This window comes from Salmo trutta, chromosome 13, assembly GCF_901001165.1.
Source record: "Salmo trutta chromosome 13, fSalTru1.1, whole genome shotgun sequence".
Lineage (NCBI taxonomy): Eukaryota > Metazoa > Chordata > Actinopteri > Salmoniformes > Salmonidae > Salmo > Salmo trutta.
This window is the reverse complement of record NC_042969.1, coordinates 51,250,652-51,270,649: the sequence shown is the minus strand read 5'-3', so window position 1 is coordinate 51,270,649 and position 19,998 is coordinate 51,250,652. Positions and strand designations below refer to the sequence as shown.

General features: G+C 41.0%; 1 protein-coding gene across 1 annotated transcript; it reads left to right on the top strand.

Moving 5' to 3' along the window:
- Positions 1 to 10,658: 10,658 nt before the first annotated feature.
- Positions 10,659 to 15,743, top strand: LOC115206782 (uncharacterized). The gene is made up of 8 exons (XM_029773982.1): positions 10,659 to 10,812; positions 12,026 to 12,082; positions 12,266 to 12,420; positions 14,275 to 14,435; positions 14,589 to 14,754; positions 14,945 to 15,002; positions 15,311 to 15,397; positions 15,621 to 15,743. Exons 3-8 carry the CDS (start codon positions 12,335 to 12,337, stop codon positions 15,741 to 15,743), a joined length of 681 nt encoding a protein of 226 aa, XP_029629842.1. The 5' UTR covers positions 10,659 to 10,812; positions 12,026 to 12,082; positions 12,266 to 12,334.
- Positions 15,744 to 19,998: the final 4,255 nt, after the last annotated feature.

The window sequence follows — 19,998 nt, the reverse complement described above, 5'->3', positions numbered from 1 at the left end:
TGGTGGCAAAACCCTTGTTGGCAATCACAGAGGTCAGATGTTTCTTGTAGTTGGCCACCAGGTTTGCACACATCTCAGGAGGGATTTTGTCCCACTCCTCTTTGCAGATCTTCTCCAAGTCATTAAGGTTTCAAGGCTGACGTTTGGCAACTCGAACCTTCAGCTCCCTCCACAGATTTTCTATGGGATTAAGGTCTGGAGACTGGAGGGTAGTAAAGACTGCAGGGTAGTAAAGTCATGAGCTGTGATTATGGCAATTTTTTAGCTCGCTAGCTAGCTACATGTCTTAACAAAATACTCCACCATGCACGTATCCATTTTGGGTGCGTTTGTAAATTCAGTCTGGCCGTTTACTCTTATTTCAGAGCACTCTCGTCTGAGTGTGCCAGAGCACATAATAACTGACGAATTTATGAAAGCTCAACACCAGTTGAATATGGCCGGTGTCAGGAAACATTAGCAAGAAAACGGAATTAAATTGTTGCCAGGAGCACAGTTACAGTCTCCAATGCTCTGGATAACATGAAAACAGCCTAACCAGCTCTGCTAAGGCGAGTAAAATGATAGAGTGGGGTGTTCTCTCATTATATGTCTGGAAGTAGCTAGCAAGTTAGCCAATTTTAGCCAGTAAGCTCCGGTTTCTTGTCTGCCGTTGTGAGGTCAGAATGTTCGGATCAACCCTAGTCATCGGCAAGAGCGTCCAGTGTGCGCTCCTGAACTCTCCGAGAACAGGCAATCTGACAGCAGAGTTGCAGTCACCAACTCTCTGGATAACATAACAGCCTAACCAGCTCTGCTAAAGGCAAGTAATGTTCAGTGAGCTGTTCTCTCATTTGTGTCTGGAAGTAGCTAGCAAGTTAGCTTGGGTGCTTTACTGCTATTACATTTTTTTTAAGTATTACGAACAAAACAAATACAAAACAGAAATATACAAACAAGAGTACATAAACCTAGCAGACAGGGGTATTACATATCGAGATACATGTTCAATTTGTCAAAAGGTTTTATGGTACGTATTGCTTTTTTGTTTTTACACTTACTGATAATTTCTAAATAATATTTCAATTCTATCTTAAACAATGTGAAGAGGGGTTTGTTCTCCGCCCACGTCTTTTATGGATAAAGAATCTGCCGTGAAAAATAAAGAAATTAACAATGAAAGTTAAATCAGGGTCCATATAATTGGGATGAAAATAAAACATAATATCAGAGTCTCTCAGATTAACATTAATAGTTGTTTCTTTTAAAATAAAGTATTCTAAATCACTCCAAAATCTTTTGACATAAGAACAGTCCTAAAATAAATGGTCAGAGAGTCTCTGGGTCACAACCACAAAATACACATTTGTTATCAATAGCTATTTTGAATCTGTGTATAATAAAGGTCTTTACAGGGGTGATTGACTGCTGCTGTTGGTACAGTATGCTTGGATCAAATCTTAGAGATGGGTGGGGCTAAAGCTTAAAAGGGGGTGAACGATGCTGAATGGGTGTAGACAAAGGAGGGCTCTCCAGTAGTAGTACCAAAACATTCAAAGGCCATTTTCTCAAAAGTTTACAAGTTTATCAACTTTCAAAGCAAAATAACGTTCCCATTGTTCCTCAAATGCAGCGTATTATAAACAATTTTGAGTCTCCACTTTTATCCAATGTAAAAAACACAATTTCAAATTGTGTTGCAGTACATAAAACCGATTTGAGCCGGTCGGTCACAAATTAAGTTCAATCAATTGAATTTACCACAGGTGGACTCCAATCAAGTTGTAGAAACACCTCATTGATGATCAATGGAAACAGGATGCACCTGAGCTCAATTTTGAGTGTCATTCAAAGGGTCTAAATACTTATGCAAAGAAAGAATTTCTGTTTTTAATTTTTAATACATTTGCAATCTTTTTAAAACCCCGTTTTTACTTTGTCATTATGGGCTGTTGTGTGTAGATTGATGAGGATTTGTTTTATTTAATCTATTTTAAAATAAGGCTGTAACGTAACAAAATGTGGAAAAAGTCAAGGGGTCTGAATACTTTCCGAATGGACTGTAGATAAATATGTTATGTTTGCAGAGAGGGTAGCTATGACAAAAACACTCTTATGTCATTCCCAGACTTCCCTCTTCTGCAGGGCCAAGAGGACCTGGGCTTGATGTCCGTGATCCTCCACAGAGGCGAGGGAGAGATGGCTCACACTAGCATCCAGCCGCATTCTGCCCGTCCATGAGGCTGTTCATAAAGTAGCTACGGATTGTATGCCAGATAATGTGATATTACCAAAGATTTTTGGTGTCCATTGTTGGGCGTTACAGGATTGCCTATACAAAACGTTGCCATATATTTTTTAAGTAAACTGCTATTGGTAATACTATATTCGTTCTCGTTTCGGCCAAACATATATCTTCTAAAATGTCAGTGTCCAGTTGCAGGTGGTATGTTTGAATTTAGAAATTGCTCTGTTATTGAAATAAAGAAATGTTTTGCGCCATGAAGTTATCCAACAATGTAAACTCTGCCATCTTGTCTATTTCAAATCTTCTCTCATTGACCAAGACAGGTCATCATGACATGCAGCACTTTGGGGTGGATCCACCTGTCTCAGTATATGAGAGAAGATTTGAAATAGACAAGATGGTGGCGTACACATGGATTACTTCATGGAGCAAAACATTTATTTATTTGAATAACAGAGCACTTTCTCAATTCAAACATACCACTTGCAACTGGACACTGACATAGTATTTTAGTTCTATAATAGTTCTATGTTTTTTAATTGGCAGTAAATGAGGCTGTATGCACTGTTTTGCTGCTAGACAAGGCTTCGCTGTTGGTTTTGGGACTGTCTTGGTACTCTGCTCTTGGGACAGCTTTAAGTAGGCCCTAACAGTTTGTGGCTACTGTTTGTCACTGTTTTAATACAATAATGTATTGTTTAGTGTTGTGTTATGTTGTGTAGTGGCTTTGCTGGCATGCATGTAAAACATTTTTGGGGAGTTTGCCCCACCAAGATATACATGCTAAAATCACCACTGGTCGGGTTTCCAGGCAAAGACATGGTAGGCTATAAGATAGCTTGCCCATAGTGCCAAAGCTCTTTGAAAGTTTCATCCTCAGATTTGTCGCCTTAACAGGATTTCTAAAGTCTTAAGTAAGACTTGAGACAGACACCTTGCAAATTGCAAAGAAAAAATAACTGCGGTGCTTGGATCCAGTTGGTTAAACTAGTCTACCTCCCTCTGCGCTGAACATCCACACCTGCTCTCATACATCAAACAGATACAATATCAGTGGTCTTCCTCTGAGGCCTTTTCAAGGTGCAGTGGAGGTCTTAAGCCATGTGCCAATCCATCCTTTCCCTCAGCACAGGGTCAACCAGTGCACCCACCCACCACAACGAGGTAGAAGGGTCCCTCTTCTCACCCTTTCACTCGCTGCAAATACATGGCTGCCTCGTTTTCATCCAATAAAGCACATGGGGCCTGAGAGCTCAACCAAGCAGCTTGAACCACTGACTATGGGGCCTGAGATCTCAACCAAGCAGCTTGAACCACTGACTATGGGGCCTGAGATCTCAAGCAAGCAGCTTGAACCACTGACTATGGGGCCTGAGATCTCAACCAAGCAGCTTGACCCACTGACTATGGGGCCTGAGATCTCAAGCAAGCAGCTTGAACCACTGACTATGGGGCCTGAGAGCTCAACCAAGCAGCTTGAACCACTGACTATGGGGCCTGAGATCTCAAGCAAGCAGCTTGAACCACTGACTATGGGGCCTGAGATCTCAAGCAAGCAGCTTGAACCACTGACTATGGGGCCTGAGAGCTCAACCAAGCAGCTTGAACCACTGACTATGGGGCCTGAGATCTCAACCAAGCAGCTTGAACCACTGACTATGGGGCCTGAGATCTCAAGCAAGCAGCTTGAACCACTGACTAAGTGAAAGAGATGTTACAGTTTGTGCAGCTGTCATTACTAACAGTCGTTGCAAGAGTGCAGATTGCTGCAGTGTGGAAACATGTTGTAAAATAAATCTGTGAGTCTCTGAAAGCCGACAGCAGCAAGCAGTTCATGTACCCAATAAACCTGAAAAAACTGAGTATAATCCGATGCAGACACTGTCCAAAAGTACTCCACCACAGAGTAGAGGTGGACTCATTGTATCAATAAAATGCAAAATAATCCCTTGACTGTGCCTCTCAGCAATCCTATAAGCCCCTGTGTTCTGTGCATGCACAATATTTAGCCTTTACGATGATGAGACTGACACTACGGGAATGAATAGCACTGAACAAGTACCATCAGAGTGAGCAAGATAAGGAGGAAGGAAGGAAGAGATTTACAGAGAGAGAAGATGAGAGCAGAGGGTGATCAGAGGAGGACAGTTTAGAGGCGTTAAGCAGAAATATAGCACATGGAACCAGAGGAAAAAGGAGAGAGTGCGTGAAGGGGAGGTAGGGTGTAGAGAGAGAGGGCTGGAGATGGATGGAATAAGAAGCATGACTTGCACAGTGAAAGGTTTTGACAGCACAAAGGGCGAGAGAGTGAGTGATTCGACTAGAAAGAGACTTGCATAGAGAGCTTGAGAGGAGATGAGAGGAGAGAAGGAAAGTAGAGGGAGAAGGAAGGCGGTGCGGTGAAAGATGACATGTAGACCCTAGACAGATTATGGGGGGGAACAAAGGACAGTTTGGAAGTTGCAGATAAGCAATTAAACATCCTGAACAGACAAGCGGTTGCATTCAAGAAGGGGTATATTCATGAGGTGGTATGCTGCTATGATTTCAGGGTATTAAAATAAGTAAGCTTTATTGCATTGATTATTGGTGTGATTGTTTGTAATATGTAAATTATATTATATCACCTTACTAAATAAACATGTGCACTATAAAGAGCAAACATATCCCTTGTCAGCATTCTCTCTTTCTTTCTCTCTCTAAATTCAATTCAAAGGGCTTTATTGTCATGGGAAACATATGTTTATATTGCCAAAGCAAATGGCATAGACAATAAACAAAAGGGAAATAAACAAGGGATGTGTGTAAACGTTGCACTCAATAAAGTTTTAAAAGAATATGGCTGTGGGCTTAGGGTCGTTGTCCTGTTGAAAGGTGAACCTTCGTCCCAGTCTGAGTTCCTGAGCGCTCTGGAGCAGGTTTTTATCAAGGATCTCTCTGTACTTTGCTCAGTTCATCTTTCCCTCGATCCAGACTAGTCTCCCAGTCCCTGCCGCTGAAAAACATCCCCACAGCATGATGCTGCCACCACCATGCTTCACCGTAGGGGTGGTGCCAGGCTTCTTCCAGACGTGACGCTTGGCATTCAGGCCAAAGAGTTCAATCTTTGTTTCATTAGACCAGAGAATCTTGTTTCTCATGTTCTGAGAGTCCTTTAGATGCCTTTTGGCAAACTCCAAGCGGGCTGGCATGTGCCTTTTACTGAGGAGTGGCTTTTGTCTGGCCACTCTACCATAAATGACAGATTGTTATTCAGGAATCTTCTCCCATCTCCATAGAGGAACTCTAGAACTCTGTCAGGGTGACCATCGGGTACTTTGTCATCACCCCGACCAAGGCCCTACTCCCCCGATTGCTCAGTTTGGCCGTGCTGCCAGCTCTAGGAAGAGTATTGGTGTTTCCAAACTTCTTCCATTTAAGAATGATGGAGGCCACTGTGTTCTTGGGGACCTTCAATGCTGCAGAATTTATTTGGTACCCTTCCCCAAATCAGCCCCTCGACACAATCCTGTCTCGGAGCTCTACGTACAATTCCTTTGACTTCATGGCTTGGTTATTGCTCTGACATGCACTGTCAACTGTGGGACCTTATATAGACAGATGTGTGTCTTTCCAAATCATGTCCAATCAATTGAATTTACCACATGTGGACTCCAATCAAGTTGTAGAAACTTCTCAAGGATGATGAATGGAAACAGGATGCACCGGAGCTCAATTTCCAGTCTCATACCAAAGGGTCTGAATACTTACGTAAATAAGGTATTTCTGTTGTTTTATTTTAATATATATGCAAAAATGTCTAAAAACCTGTTTTTGCTTTGTCATTATGGGGTATTGTGTGAAGATTGATGAGGGAAAAAAATATTTAATTAATTTTAGAATAAGGTTGTAACATAACAAAATGTGGAAAAAGTCAAGGTGTCTGAGTACTTTCCAAATGCACAGTGGTCAAGGATTTTCTTAATTTTGGGTCAGTCAGTGCTCAGTTATTCTGCCACTGTGTACTCTATGTTTAGGGCCAGATAGCATTCCAAACTGCTCTCTTTTTTTGGGTTGATTTTTTCCACTGAGTCAAAAATACTGATTAAAAATATAAACGCAACATGTAAAGTGTTGGTCCCATGTTTTATGAGCTGAAATAAAAGATCCCAGAAATGTTCAATATGCAAAAAAGCTTATTTCCTTCTCTCAAATTTTGTGCAGAAATGTGTTTACATCCCTGTTATTGAGCATTTCTCCTTTGCCAAGATAATCCATCCACCTGACAGGTGTGGCATATCAAGAAGCTGATTAAACAGCATAATCATTACACAGGTGCACCTTGTGCTGGGGACAATAAAAGGCCACTCTATACGTGCTGTTTTGACACAAAACATGTGTCAAGTTTTGAGGGAGGGTGCAATTGGCATGCTGGCAGCAGGAATGTCCACCAAAGCTGTTGCCAGAGAATGGAATGTTATTTTCTCCACCATAAGCCGCCTCCGTCATTTTAGAAAATTTGGCAGTACGTCCAACCGTCCTCACAACTGCAGCCACATGTAACCACGCCAGTGCAGGACCTCCAGCACATCTGGCTCCACATCCTGTGGGATTGTCTGAGACCAGCCACCCGGACAGCTGATGAAACTGAGAAGTATTTCTGTCTGTTATAAAGCCATTTTGTGGGGAAAAACCTGTTCTGATAGGCTGGTCCTGGCTCCCCAGTGGGTGGTCCTGGCTGCCATTTGTGTGGGCCTATGCCCTCTCAAGCCCACCATGACTGCACCCCTGACCAATCATGTGAAATCCATAGATTAGGTCCAGTAGTGCTGCAGACTGTTCTAGTGCCCTTGCCAATTCATTGATGTCGAGGAGGGTGGAGCTCAAGCTCCATTCCTGTCTCACCCCATGGCCCTGTGGAAAGAAATATGTGTGTTTATTTTAACTGCACACTTGTTGTTTCTGTACATTGATTTTATAATGTCATATGTTTTTTCCCCCAACACCGCTTTCCATCAATTTGCATTGTAGACCCTCATGCCAAATTTAGTGAAAAGCTTTTTTGAAATCAACAAAGCATAAGAAGACTTTTGTTTTGTTAATTTGTCAATTAGTGTCACGGTCTCTCGTATGGTATTTTGGTAGAAAGACAATTTGACATTTGCTCAGGACATTGTTTTCACTGGGGAAATATTGAAGTGTGCTGTTGATGATAGTGCAGATGATTTTTCCAAGATTGCTGTTGACGCAGATTCTACTATAATTATTGGGGTCATAATTGTCTCCACTTCTGTGGATTGGAGTGATCAGACCTTGGTTCCAAATATTGGGGATGATGCCAGAACTGAGGATAATGTTGAAGAGTTAAAGAACAGCCAATTTGAATTTTCGGCATGTATTTTTTTTTGGACACCATCAACACCACATGCCTTTTTGTATTGGAGGGTTTGTATTTTGTCCTGTACTCATTCAATGTAATTGGAGAATCCAGTGAGTTCTGGTAGTATTTAATTGTGCTTCTAAGTTTTGTAAATGATCAACTATGTGTTTTTGCTCTTGGTTCTGTGTTGTGACCGAAAAGGTTGGAGAAGTGGTTTATCCATGCAGTACATCTCCATTTGTTTTTGTTTTGTCTGTTCCAAACCCCTAAAAGCTGGTAAGCTGGTGATCTGTATCCTTGATGCCAACCCTGTGCCCATTACAAGCCAGGATCCAATCTTACCCTGATGCTATGCTTAGAGACATATGGTCAAACTAGGACATGGATTAATGGTAACATGATGAAATGGGATGGGCCCGAGGTGCGGCTCCTCTCTCCTATCTCCAAATGTGGCGTATCTCAGATTTTATGAGTGTGTGTGGTCTCATGGAATATTCATGAGATGATTAAAGGAAAGCGTACACGTTCTTGATTAATTATTAACAAATCGTCGACACACATTGTGGAGCTCCTCTGTTTTTGACCTCCCATAGGAGTTTGATATAATACCAGACTGACATCTAGTGGAGGTAAATCAGCACCACGCGGCCAGTGTGGGGAAGAATTTCCTGTGATGGACAAATACAATACCTCTGATGACCACATCAGTTCATTTCCTGATTATGCTTTTATTCAAGGTTCATGATTCAGATGTACATTTTTCTTCGTGGTTGTTTATATGCTGTGTCATGTCCGTTTTATCTCGTTGTTTTTCTGTGTCTACCTGGTAATGAATTGACCAGTTGGTGTCTTTAGTGTAACGGAAGACACTCACCTGTTTAGCAATTTACAGATTCCATCTTTGATGTTTGATTAAAATGCTAGAATGGAACAAGCATAGGCCTACTCTGAGGGATTTAGGTTTTGCACCTGCTCTGTCCCATACCTACCTGCTCAGAGTATCTTCAATTAGTTCATTCAAATAGAGTTTATGATGGAGAGAGCTTTGATCTACTCCTGTGAGGTGTACATGATGAGCCCCATCCATCATAGTCAGAGAAGAGGACAGTCCTACTCTCACCTGAGGCAGACACTGGAACACCAACATGGGTATATTAATTAGTGCATACCGTAGCGAAACGTTTCGCAACAGACTTTTTTTTTGCAACGAAAACAAGGGTTTCTATTGGACAAATTCAGGTAGGTCACTCCCCGTTTCATTACGTTTGCTTTTATTTGCTTCCGTTCGGTTCCTAGTGAATACACCCCAGATATGTGGAACAGAGAGCCAAAGGGGATGCTGCATCTCCATGGCAACAGCAGCTCTACGTCACCTCCTCATAGACAGAGGGCACTACAGGCTAATCTACAGTCTGCAGAAAGAGGCACAGCTGGGACATTTCGTTTGAATGAGAATATTACTGAAGGAACTATACATGGTCAGGACATATTACTGCTTTTGTATCCTTCCAACTGGGACATAAAAGATGTGTATAACAGCCTTTAAAATGCCCATGAACTGCTGTCAAACTTCTCAGAAGACTGAGAACACACAATGTGGTTTAGTCAGTGGGTGTTCTGGTGAAGGGGAAACTTTTTAGAGAATTAAAGATAATTACTTGACATATTGGAAAGAATTAACAAAAAAACTGAGCAGACTAGAATGCTATTTGGCCTTAAACAGAGAGTACACAGTGGCAGAATACCTGACCACTGTGACTGACCCAAACTTAAGGAAAGCCTTGACTATGTACAGACACAGTGAGCATAGCCTTGCTGTTGAGAAAGGCCACCGTAGGCAGACCTGGCTCTCATGAGAAGACAAGCTATGTGCACACTGCCCACAAAATGAGGTGGAAACTGAGCTGCACTTCCTAACCTCCTGCCAAATGTATGACCATATTAGAGACACATATTTCCCGCAGATTACACATATCCACAAAGAACTCGAAAACAAACCCACTTTTGATAAACTCCCATATCTGCTGAGTGAAATACCACAGTGTGCCATCACAGCGGCAAGATTTGTGACCTGTTGCCACAAGAAAAGGGCAACCAGTGAAGAACGAACACCATTGTAAATACAACCCATATTTATGTTTATTTATTTTCCCTTTTGTACTTTAACCGTTTGCATATCGTTACAACACTGTATATATACATCGTATGACATTTGAAATGTCTTTATTCTTTTGGATCTGCTGTGAGTGTAATGTTTACTGTTCATTTGTATTGTTTATTTCACTTTTGTGTATTATCTACTTCACTTGCTTTGGCAATGTTAACATATGTTTCCCATGCCAGTGAAAAGCCTTGAATCGAATTGAATTGAGAGAAAGAGAGGGGGGGTGGAGAGAGAGAATTCTGACAAGTAATATGTTCTCTTTTTGAATTTCCTACATAGTACACGTGATCTAATGTATATAATGTATATAGAAAGAGAAAGTGAGTATGTATGTGGGTCAGTCAGAAGAAAAAGGAAGATTGATTTAAAAAGAAGCAGAAAGTAAAGTCGTATTTCAGACAAAACAGATGCATCTTGAAACCATTTATTCATAACGCTCTAAGAGGATGTGAGAAAGTAGAACTATTTTAGTTACAGTGGCGAGTAAAGGTTTCCACTGTGTGTTTTTGTCCATGACATGTATTACTTTTAAGGAAAATGTCAAGTTTTCTTCTTCTATCAAATGGGATAAAAGGAACCTTAGTCACACATTAATAAATATGTGTAACTAAATAGTAGTCCAGACTATGCTCACTAAATATCTCACAGGTTTATCAAGAGAGTCTAACCACAAAAAGCAGATGTGGCTTTCGCAGCTCTTTCATGATGGCATGCATGTGTTTTCCATCGTACTGAAAAAAGGACACATCTGAGACACTTTCTGTAGGTGTGTGTTTTTCTTCTTCTTCTTTCCTGAAACGAAAGAGCTCTGTTGACCACAGCCAGACATGCTAAACTGCCCCCCCCCGTCCCCGTCCCCCCGTCCCACCCCGTCCCACCTACACACACATACGCACAGTTCAGGGAAGGCGAACCACCAGTATCTTGCTGTAACTTGTTGAACCTTGTAGCTGTAAGCATTTCAACTGTGACAAAGTGAAGAGGCTCGTTGGCCAAAGAGACCAGGGTGGACTTCGTTTAAAAGCCAAAAACAGAGAAACAAATATGTAATCCATTAGAGAGGTAAGACAATTAGAGAGGTAAGACAATGGTAATGTTAAAATGTTTTAAAAAAAAGGAGCATTATTGAAAGTGTTGGTCACCCAAGAATATGGAAATATAATGGTTGGCACATTGGCAGCATGGCTCATCTATCTGTGAAGGAGATATGCTGTACGTATATGATAGGCAGACTAGTGCAAATTACATTTTGAATCATTTTGTACATTTGCTGTTGTATACAAGTTGTATTCAGCTGTGGTAATAGTCTAAATGAAGAGTTCATTTACGAAACGATATATCCACAACTTTTATAAATTGTGGGTTTTTTTTGTCAGAAATTATTGCCTATGGGCACATTCATGGTTGTGTAATATATTACTGTTCTCAGATGTTTTGTTCATGGATTTTAGATGTGTATCATACATACTACCATTCAAAAGTTTTGGGTCACTTAGAAATGTCCTTGTTTTTGAAAGAAAAGCACATGTTTTGTCCTTTAAAATAACATCAAATTGATCAGAAATACAGTGCAGACATTGTTAATGTTGTAAATGACTATTGTTGCTGGAAACGGCCGATTTTTAATGGAATATCTACATGGGCGTACGGAGGCCCATTATCAGCAACCATCACTCCTGTGTTCCAATGGCAGGTTGTGTTAGCTAACCCAAGTTTATAATTTTAAAAGGCTAATTGATCATTAGAAAACCCTTTGTAGTACACAGCGTTGTACGAGATCTTCAATTTCTTGGCAATTTCTCGCATGGAATAGCCTTCAAATTAGTAAAATGTGAAATGGAAATGTTTTACATACATTTTATAGCACTTTTTAAATATTGATGTCACAAATGTAGAATTTGTACATTTTTTTATTAAAAATGTAGTTATTTGTTACATTTGACAGTGTCAAACCTAGCAGTACTACTTATTTCTCTGAGAGTGAGACGGATATATAGCAATTTGCAATTAAAAACATGATTATTTGTCTTTCTGAAATTAAACCAGTGACAGATTTTCAACAAATACATGTCTGTCATTTAACAAACCCATGCCATGTTTAGATAATGAAAAAACACACCAATCTCTTTCAGAATTTCTTTATACAATAAAAGCTAATTTACCAACATTTCTGAACTTGGATGTATTCCATTTTGGAATGAATCTCTTGAAATGTATTCACGTTTAGTGAAACATGAGATATAATGAAAGTACTCTTTGTTTGTTTCTTTTGTAGAGCACAAATATTGTCAAGCAATGGGGAAGACCACATTGAGAACCTTAATTGTCTGTGGTGAGCAAGTTTTTATGCATGTGTGTGAATCTTGAATTGTAGTATCACTCTTATGTACCTAAAACGAAATACATATGCGTGTGCATGTGTGTGTGTGTGTGTGTGTGTGTGTGTGTGTGTGTGTGTGTGTGTGTGTGTGTGTGTGTGTGTGTGTGTGTGTGTGTGTGTGTGTGTGTGTGTTAGTATCCACAGTGTATAGTGCTTTAGGTTGTGTAGTGACAGGCCCAGACCAGGAGGTTCCTGTGGGCTCTAATGTCCGACTGCCCTGCAACCTCACTCAGTGTTTCAAAAGTCTGGGACATCACAACATCAGTGTGGAGTGGGGGTTCACTGACAAGGTAATCCCCTCAAAATATATAATGTCACAACAAATGTAGCATTTAGGATTGCTGCAGTAATATTATGTTTTCTAAAAAGTGACATACAGTTGAAGTCGGAATTTTACATACACTTAGGTTGTTGTCATTAAAACTTGTTTTTCAACCACTCCACAAATGTTTTGTTAACAGACTATAATTTTGGCAAGTCGGTTAGGACATCTACTTTGTGCATGACACAAGTCATTTTCCCAACAATTGTTTACAGACAGATTATTTCATTTATAATTCAATGTCTCACAATTCCAGTGGGTCAGAAGTTTACATGTTTACATGACTGTGCTTTTAAACAGATTGGAAAATTCCAGAAAATGATGTAATGGCTTTAGAAGCTTCTGATAGGCTAATTGACATCATTTGAGTCAATTGGAGGTGTACCTGTGGATGTATTTTGAGGCCTACCTTCAAACTCAGTGCCTCTTTGCTTGACATCTTGGGAAAATCAAAAGAAATCAGCCAAGATCTCTTTTTTTTTTTACCTCCACAAGTCTGGTTCATCCTTGGGAGCAATTTCCAAACGCCTGAAGGTACCACGTTCATCTGTACAAACAATAGTACGCAAGTATAAACACCATGGGACCATGCAGCCATCATACCGCTCAGGAAGGAGACGCGTTCTGTCTCCTAGAGATGAACGTACTTTGGTGCGAAAAGTGCAGATCAATCCCAGAACAACAGCAAAGGACCTTGTGAAAATGCTGGAGGGAACAGGTACAAAAGTATCTATATCCACAGTAAAACGAGTCCTACATCAATATAACCTGAAAGGCCGCTCAGCAAGGAAGAAGCCACTGCTCCAAAACCGCCATAAAAAAAGCCAGACTATGAAACTGCACAAGGGGACAAAGATTGTTCTTTTTGGAGAAATGTCCTCTGGTCTGACGAAACAAAAATAGAACTGTTTGGCCATAATGACCATCGTTATGTTTGGAGGAAAAAAGGGGAGGCTTGCAAGCCCGAAGAACACCATCCCAACCATGAAGCACGGGGGTGGCAGCATCATTTTGTGGGGGTGCTTTGCTGCAGGAGGGACTGGTGCACTTCACAAAATAGATGGCATCATGAGGAGAGAAAATTATGTGGATATATTGAAGCAACATCTCAAGACATCAGTCAGGAAGTTAAAGCTTGGTCACAAATGGGTCTTCCAAATGGACAATGATCCCAAGCATACTTCTAAAGTTGTGGCAAAATGGCTTAAGGACAACAAAGTCAAGGTATTGGAGTGGCCATCACAAAGCCCTGATCTCAATCCCATAGAAAATTTGTTGGCAGAACTGAGAAAGCATATGCGAGCAAGGAGCCCTACAAACCTGACTCAGTTACACCAGCTCTGTCAGGAGGAATGGGCCAAAATTCACCCAACTTATTGTAAGAAGCTTGTGGAAGGCTACCCAAAACGTTTGACCCAAGTTAAACTATTTTAAGGCAATGCTACCAAATACTAATTGAGTGTATTTGGTAGCACCACTGGGAATGTGATGTTAGAAATAAAAGCTGAAGTAAATCATCCTCTCTACTATAATTCTGACTATTCACATTCATAAAATAAAGTGATCTTAACTGACCTAAGAAAGGGAATTTTACTATGATTATACGTATGTCAGCAATTGTGAAAAACTGAGTTGAAATATATTTGGCTAAGGTGTATGTAAACTTCCGACTTCAACTGTAGCATGTAGTATATGTTCAGTACTATTTGTATTTGTACTAATCTTGAGCACCAAAAAATTCATAATAACAGGGGTCAATGGATAACAGCCAGCACTATCTCATATACCACTACCATAACCAAACTGTCACCGTTGAACCCAGAGTGTCTTTGGTTGGGACCATCTCTGAAGGTGACTTCTCGCTCCTGCTGCTGTCAGTGACAGTCCAATGTAGTGGCACCTACATGTGTCGCCTGGGTCCTGCACCCGGCTATCCACACATCCATCAGAGTCACACACAGGTCACAGTGGTGGAAAGATCAGGTACATACTTTATCTTGAAAGATAACAACTGGATTGCTAAGCAAGCATTAAAAACAATTATATTAAAAAAAAAACAATTCTATGTGTATATGCTGAAAAAGGAGCAAATCAGGTTGACAGATTATCTTTCGTCTTTACACCTTGACTTCCCAGGGCAGCACAGGAGTTTCCCAGGAGATTTCCATAAACCTGATGTAACCCATCCTGATTGGCTGTTGCCTCTCTGCTGCGGGCTTTTTTCACTGTGCCTGGTGGGCGGAGTCACAGTGGGAATATGGGTGTGTCGGAGGAGGTCACCACGGCAACAAAATGACCAGTGGTGAGATTATGCTGAGAGAGACCAGCAGGTGGACAAGAGAGAAAGGAGAAGACAGGGAGAGAGCAGAGTCAAAAAACATGTACAAGATATGCCTATTTTAGAGGCAGAGAAAAATAGGACAAATATATTGGAAACATGAAACGCCATACTAAAACCAATGAAAGCTACATTTTTTGGTATGTTCTTTCAGTCACATCCAGGTGAACGTAATACGTGGAGAAGACACACAGGAAGTCAATGGAAACAAGGTAACTGTTCTTAACTGACTTGCCTAAATAAATAAATGTTAAATTAAAAAAATGTAAAACACATGCAAACAATAACATACAAGCATTAATGCAAACACACAAACCTGCATGCAAAAACTCAGGTAACACTCATCGTCTGAGTCTCTCTCCCTCACTTCTTCTCGCTGCTTCCCTCGCAGTCAATTAATAAACCAATGATAACCCATCCCTATGTGCTGCATTGGTGTTTTCATCCACTCTGATGTCCCAGCTGTGTAACATTTCCCTCTGTAACACGGACTGTACCTGCTCACTCTAACACAACACAGGACACAAACTGCTATGTCACGCTCCAGAGGTTCAGGGCCCCGCCTCCTCCCACACCCTCTAGAGGAGAGGGCATCTATGTTACCATGGTAAGCACACTGTGTACAGAACAGAGGCTTTAATTCATATATTTCGAGATGATCATACAGCCATTTCTGACATTCAATAGACAGGTTTTTTTTTTTTTATCACTTGCTTGTCCTTGCGCATGAATGTGTGTGTGTGTCTACGTGCGTGAGCTCATGTGCATGTATGCGTGTTTGCGATGCATCAGAGTAATCTCTTACGTATCTCTCTCCTTCCTGCATCTAGCACGGCACTCCCGCTGGGCCTTCAGGTGTCCATTCCAAGCCTCAGACTCACCCCAGCAGAAAGACTCTCCCAGAGGAGTGGCTGCATCAGGAAATACCCACAAAGCCCCAACACTTCCCTTGAACACCTCCAACCAACCCTCCTCAAAGACTTAGACACAGGGAACTGCTGTGTTGAGACTAATAGCTTGGCTATTTCAAATCCCCCCATTGTTCCTTTGCGCCATTGCCGAAGAGCCACTATGTTTGAATCATTTCAAAAGGGGTGAAAATCTATTACTTTGGAAGAGAATCCAGAACCACCCTTATCCAAATTCATCTCTGACACTATAATCAGAGTGGTTATTGAAGTTAGGAAGAAGAAGATTCCTATAATGTAGCTATATAAAGATGACGTATTACGATTACTTACAAGATCCTTCCTTCTTGCTAATGGTCCCCTGGGTGCAGAGGAGCCCTCTCAGCTCTTAAGTGTAACCCTAACAGAGATGGAACAGTTATTATTGTTGACCGGTAGGGATTTTAAAAACAGGAAGTGAGGAGAGCTCATCTTGCTCATGGTTTCATCCACCAGCTGTAACTCTCTGTAGCAATTATCCTGGGGACATCCCACAGGATATATACTGGAAATTCACAGAGCATTGCATAGGACATTCACAAACCACGCACAGGAAAATCCATTCCATGTGACCTTCCTGTAGATACTTTTTGCAAGGGTGTGATTTGTTTTTCCTAATTTACGATGGGCTGTCTTGGTGTGAAGTTTTTAAGTTGTTTTTTATTGATAAAAAAATCTATCAACAATGATTTTGATAAAACTGTTGTTCAAAACTGGCTTGCCTGTCTTGTACATGACAGTTAGAGAAATAGGAAGATTATGAAATTATGATAGTACATACAAAAAAATCATCATATCATCTTCCTATCAATCGCCTCCACTGTTTATCTAATGCTTACCCTTCCCTCTCTTTTTTGTCTCTCTATCTCTCTGCCCTTTTCCAGTGTGATGTGTGAACATCCTTGTTTATTTACTTGTTTCTGCTCTAAAGCCTCTCGACTCATCCCCTGAATCCCCAGAATGATTGCGTTCTCATCTATGTTGAAGGTCTTTTCCAAATGGCACCGCCTGCTGTCAAATGCTGCCTTCTCTCAAAGGGCACACGAACAAACACACAAAGTGCAATCTTTTGGAATCGCCAAACTAGAGCCGTGGAGTCCTTTACACTCATAGTTACTACTGTAGTAGCACACCTGAGTACCCCTGTGGGTTATTTTGGGCTGTTTTTACTGTAGCAGGAGGAATGTTCTACAAAGAGTGATAGGGCTGTATTTGATAAGATTAGATCCGTCCTCATGATTTTTCTATGATTAATTGCTCATCCCTTTTTATATTTGTATCACTTTAATTTAATCCTCTATCTTCAGCATTTCCCATATGTTCCCTGCAGTAGCTATTCGTGTGTAGCACCATTGTGCTTGACTGATCAGTAAGGGCTTAAATACTGAAATCTCTCTTTTGTCATTATTGATCTTTTCATCCTCATCCATTCATCCAACTCTTTCCCTGCTATCTATCTCTTCGCCACATCCCTTAACCTCCACATTAGAGCTCCCTTACTCCCTTGTGTTCTTCCTCAGTACATTCATCTTCTGCACATCTACCATCCCAGTGTTTAATTGCTATATTGTAATTACTTCGCCACCAACTTACCTTATTTGCACTCACTGTATATGGAATTGTTGTTTTCTTTTGTTCTACTGTATTATTGACTGTATGTTTTGTTTATTCCATGTGTAACTCTGTGTTGTTGTATGTGTCGAATTGCTTTGCTTTATCTTGGCCAGGTCGCAGTTGCAAAGGAGAACTTGTTCTCAACTAGCCTACCTGGTTAAATAAAGGTGAAATAAAATAAATAAAAATAAAGTACATATTTCTTCCTGAACTTGCTATTGTGAACCGAAAGGGAGGGGTAGTAAGGTCTTGCTGCAAGCAGGTTGAATATTTTGTTTGTTTAGCTACCACGACCACTTCGTTCTTCACATGATCTTTTCCCAGACTTCCCAAACTCCTCCTCCCAGGAAACTGAGACAGTGCTCATAAACGCATCCTTTACCTTTGCATGTCTCTGTTCATTCTATGACCCCGTGTAGAGATATCACGAGTAAAATGCTAAGAATCACATGACCTTAAAGATCATCTATAATTTCCTTGGAAGCTTTCTGATACTATATAGGAGTTGCTCTGCTTGTGACGTAATACAACATGTTGACAGACAGCAAAGTGAACTCCTCTCAATCGTTGCAAACAAAGACTTTAATAATGCTAAGCCTTTTATAATCCAATTCAACTCAGCCTAAAAGGTCATGAGGTCTGTTGTCCACAGGCTATGCTAAAAGATGGCCAGTATTCATTCAAACTGTGTTTTACCAGTGTGAAAGCGCATTCTACCGCTGCACACTGAATTACCAACAATGTGCCCTATAAAGGGAATTTCCCCGATCTTCACGGAGATCGCGTTCATGGTGAACGCTGCGAATGTCATCTCAAGTTTAAATGACCTTTTAGAAGAGTCACCTGTGCGTCAATCTAAACCCCACAGTAAAAAAATCTCCAGCAAAATGGGTCAGTTTAAGCTAAAGATATCTGCTGTTTTACGTGGGCTGCGTCTCAGTCCACCACATCAGCCCATGCCGACCTTCCACATCTGCGGTGGAAAGCGGCAGAGCTACAGCGCTGTTTGTCAGAGCAGGAGATATCCCACAAATCCGTCCTCTCATGAAAACGTCTGTAGTGTCCAACCAGGTTTGGCCTAATAACTAATACCACTCTATGGAAAGACGAGACTCTCACAGACATGATGGTGTGCTCCCTTTTGCTCTATCACCCGCACAAGTGTCATGGGACTCGTCTGAAGGTAACCCATGCAAATGAATGGAAGTATGGAGGTAGTCTTCTAACAAAAAAAGAGGTTACATTTGTGTCCCATCAAATTTTCCGGAGGTTTCTTACATCTCATAGATTTAGGACAGACACCTCAACACATTATTCCTCATGATTTGTTGTTTTACTGTCTTTTTATAAATGTGTTATTCAATGCATTTCTTTGGGCCATAGTAGTAAAGGCCAAAGGCTTTGACTTTTAGAGGTTAAACAAGCCTAAACAAGACCAACGCATTTGTCGGATTGAATCCCGGACAGTTTCTGTCAGTGTTATTGGGCGTTGTTTATGTGTATAGCAGTCCAACTGCTCAGTAGTCAATTAGAACATCAATTATTGACAAACAACATCCTTTATTCATGAGAATTCCCAGGGTACTTCGATAACTGGAAACTCTATATACAAATACACACGCCCACAAAGTAAGCAGGGCCGTCACTTTGATAAAAAATAGGGGGGGGGCATTTGATTTGCCTTTCAAAGATAATTTCGTGCATAACCCCTAGACACACGTGTCAAAAATAGTGCAAAAATACAATTTCAAAATTTAATTTCTATGACTGCAATCAAACAATGGTCTTTATTAATTTGTCTCGGGATGATGACGTCATGAAAATATTCCTGTCCTTCCCTCAATGGTCAGACTATCTCCGTGTGTTCCAGACGAGGAAACTTGGCCTGCTCCACTGACTCTGACTCTCTTTCCAGCTAGACCACAGCACTGTCTTTGGCAGGATTAGCTCAGCACTGGCACACACAGATGTCCCATACAACAGAGACAGACGGAGAGAGGGAGAGAGGGAGAGAGGGATGCAGCAGTGAAAAGAAAAAAAGGGTAACACACAAAGAGTAAAACACAGTCCAATGCAAAGACTATCACTCAGACGGACGGACGGACGGACGGACGGACGGACGGACGGACGGACGGACGGACGGACGGACAGACAGACAGACAGAAGCCAAGTTTCCTTTAATCTAGGACAGTTGTTTTCCATCCTCTCTGGGCCCCACAGACGTTTCACAATTATGCTGACCCGATCCACCTATTCAAGGGCTGACGATTAGTTGACAAGTTGAATCAGTTGTGTCAATAACTGTGGAATAGGTCAAATACATGGAACTGCTGTAGGTCCCTCAAGGAAAAGATGTCAAATCCCTGGTCTAGGACACACAGAGATAATAAGAGATCAGTAGAATTGTTTCCGTTCGCTAGCCTATAGCATATTTATATTCCATATTTATATTCATCGTCTATACTGAAAGCAAGATACACATAGTCTACTTCATGGGAGAATGAGAGTTGACACGTGATGTGATTCTATTTTGAGCCTGATCAAACATACAAGGAAAGATGCTCTTATACTGTATGATTACATCTCAGTAGCGTATCTAAGGGCACCAGTGAGTTATGAACATCAAGTGCTTTTCCAAATGATGCTA

Excerpts from the sequence above, each read along its gene's own strand:
- LOC115206782 (XM_029773982.1), top strand. The coding sequence starts at position 12,335 with ATGTCCGACTGCCCTGCAACCTCACTCAGTGTTTCAAAAGTCTGGGAC. Across the intron at positions 14,436-14,588 it reads CACAGTGGTGGAAAGATCAG|GGCAGCACAGGAGTTTCCCA; the intron begins GTACATACTTTA and ends TTGACTTCCCAG. Across the intron at positions 15,398-15,620 it reads AGGGCATCTATGTTACCATG|CACGGCACTCCCGCTGGGCC; the intron begins GTAAGCACACTG and ends TCCTGCATCTAG.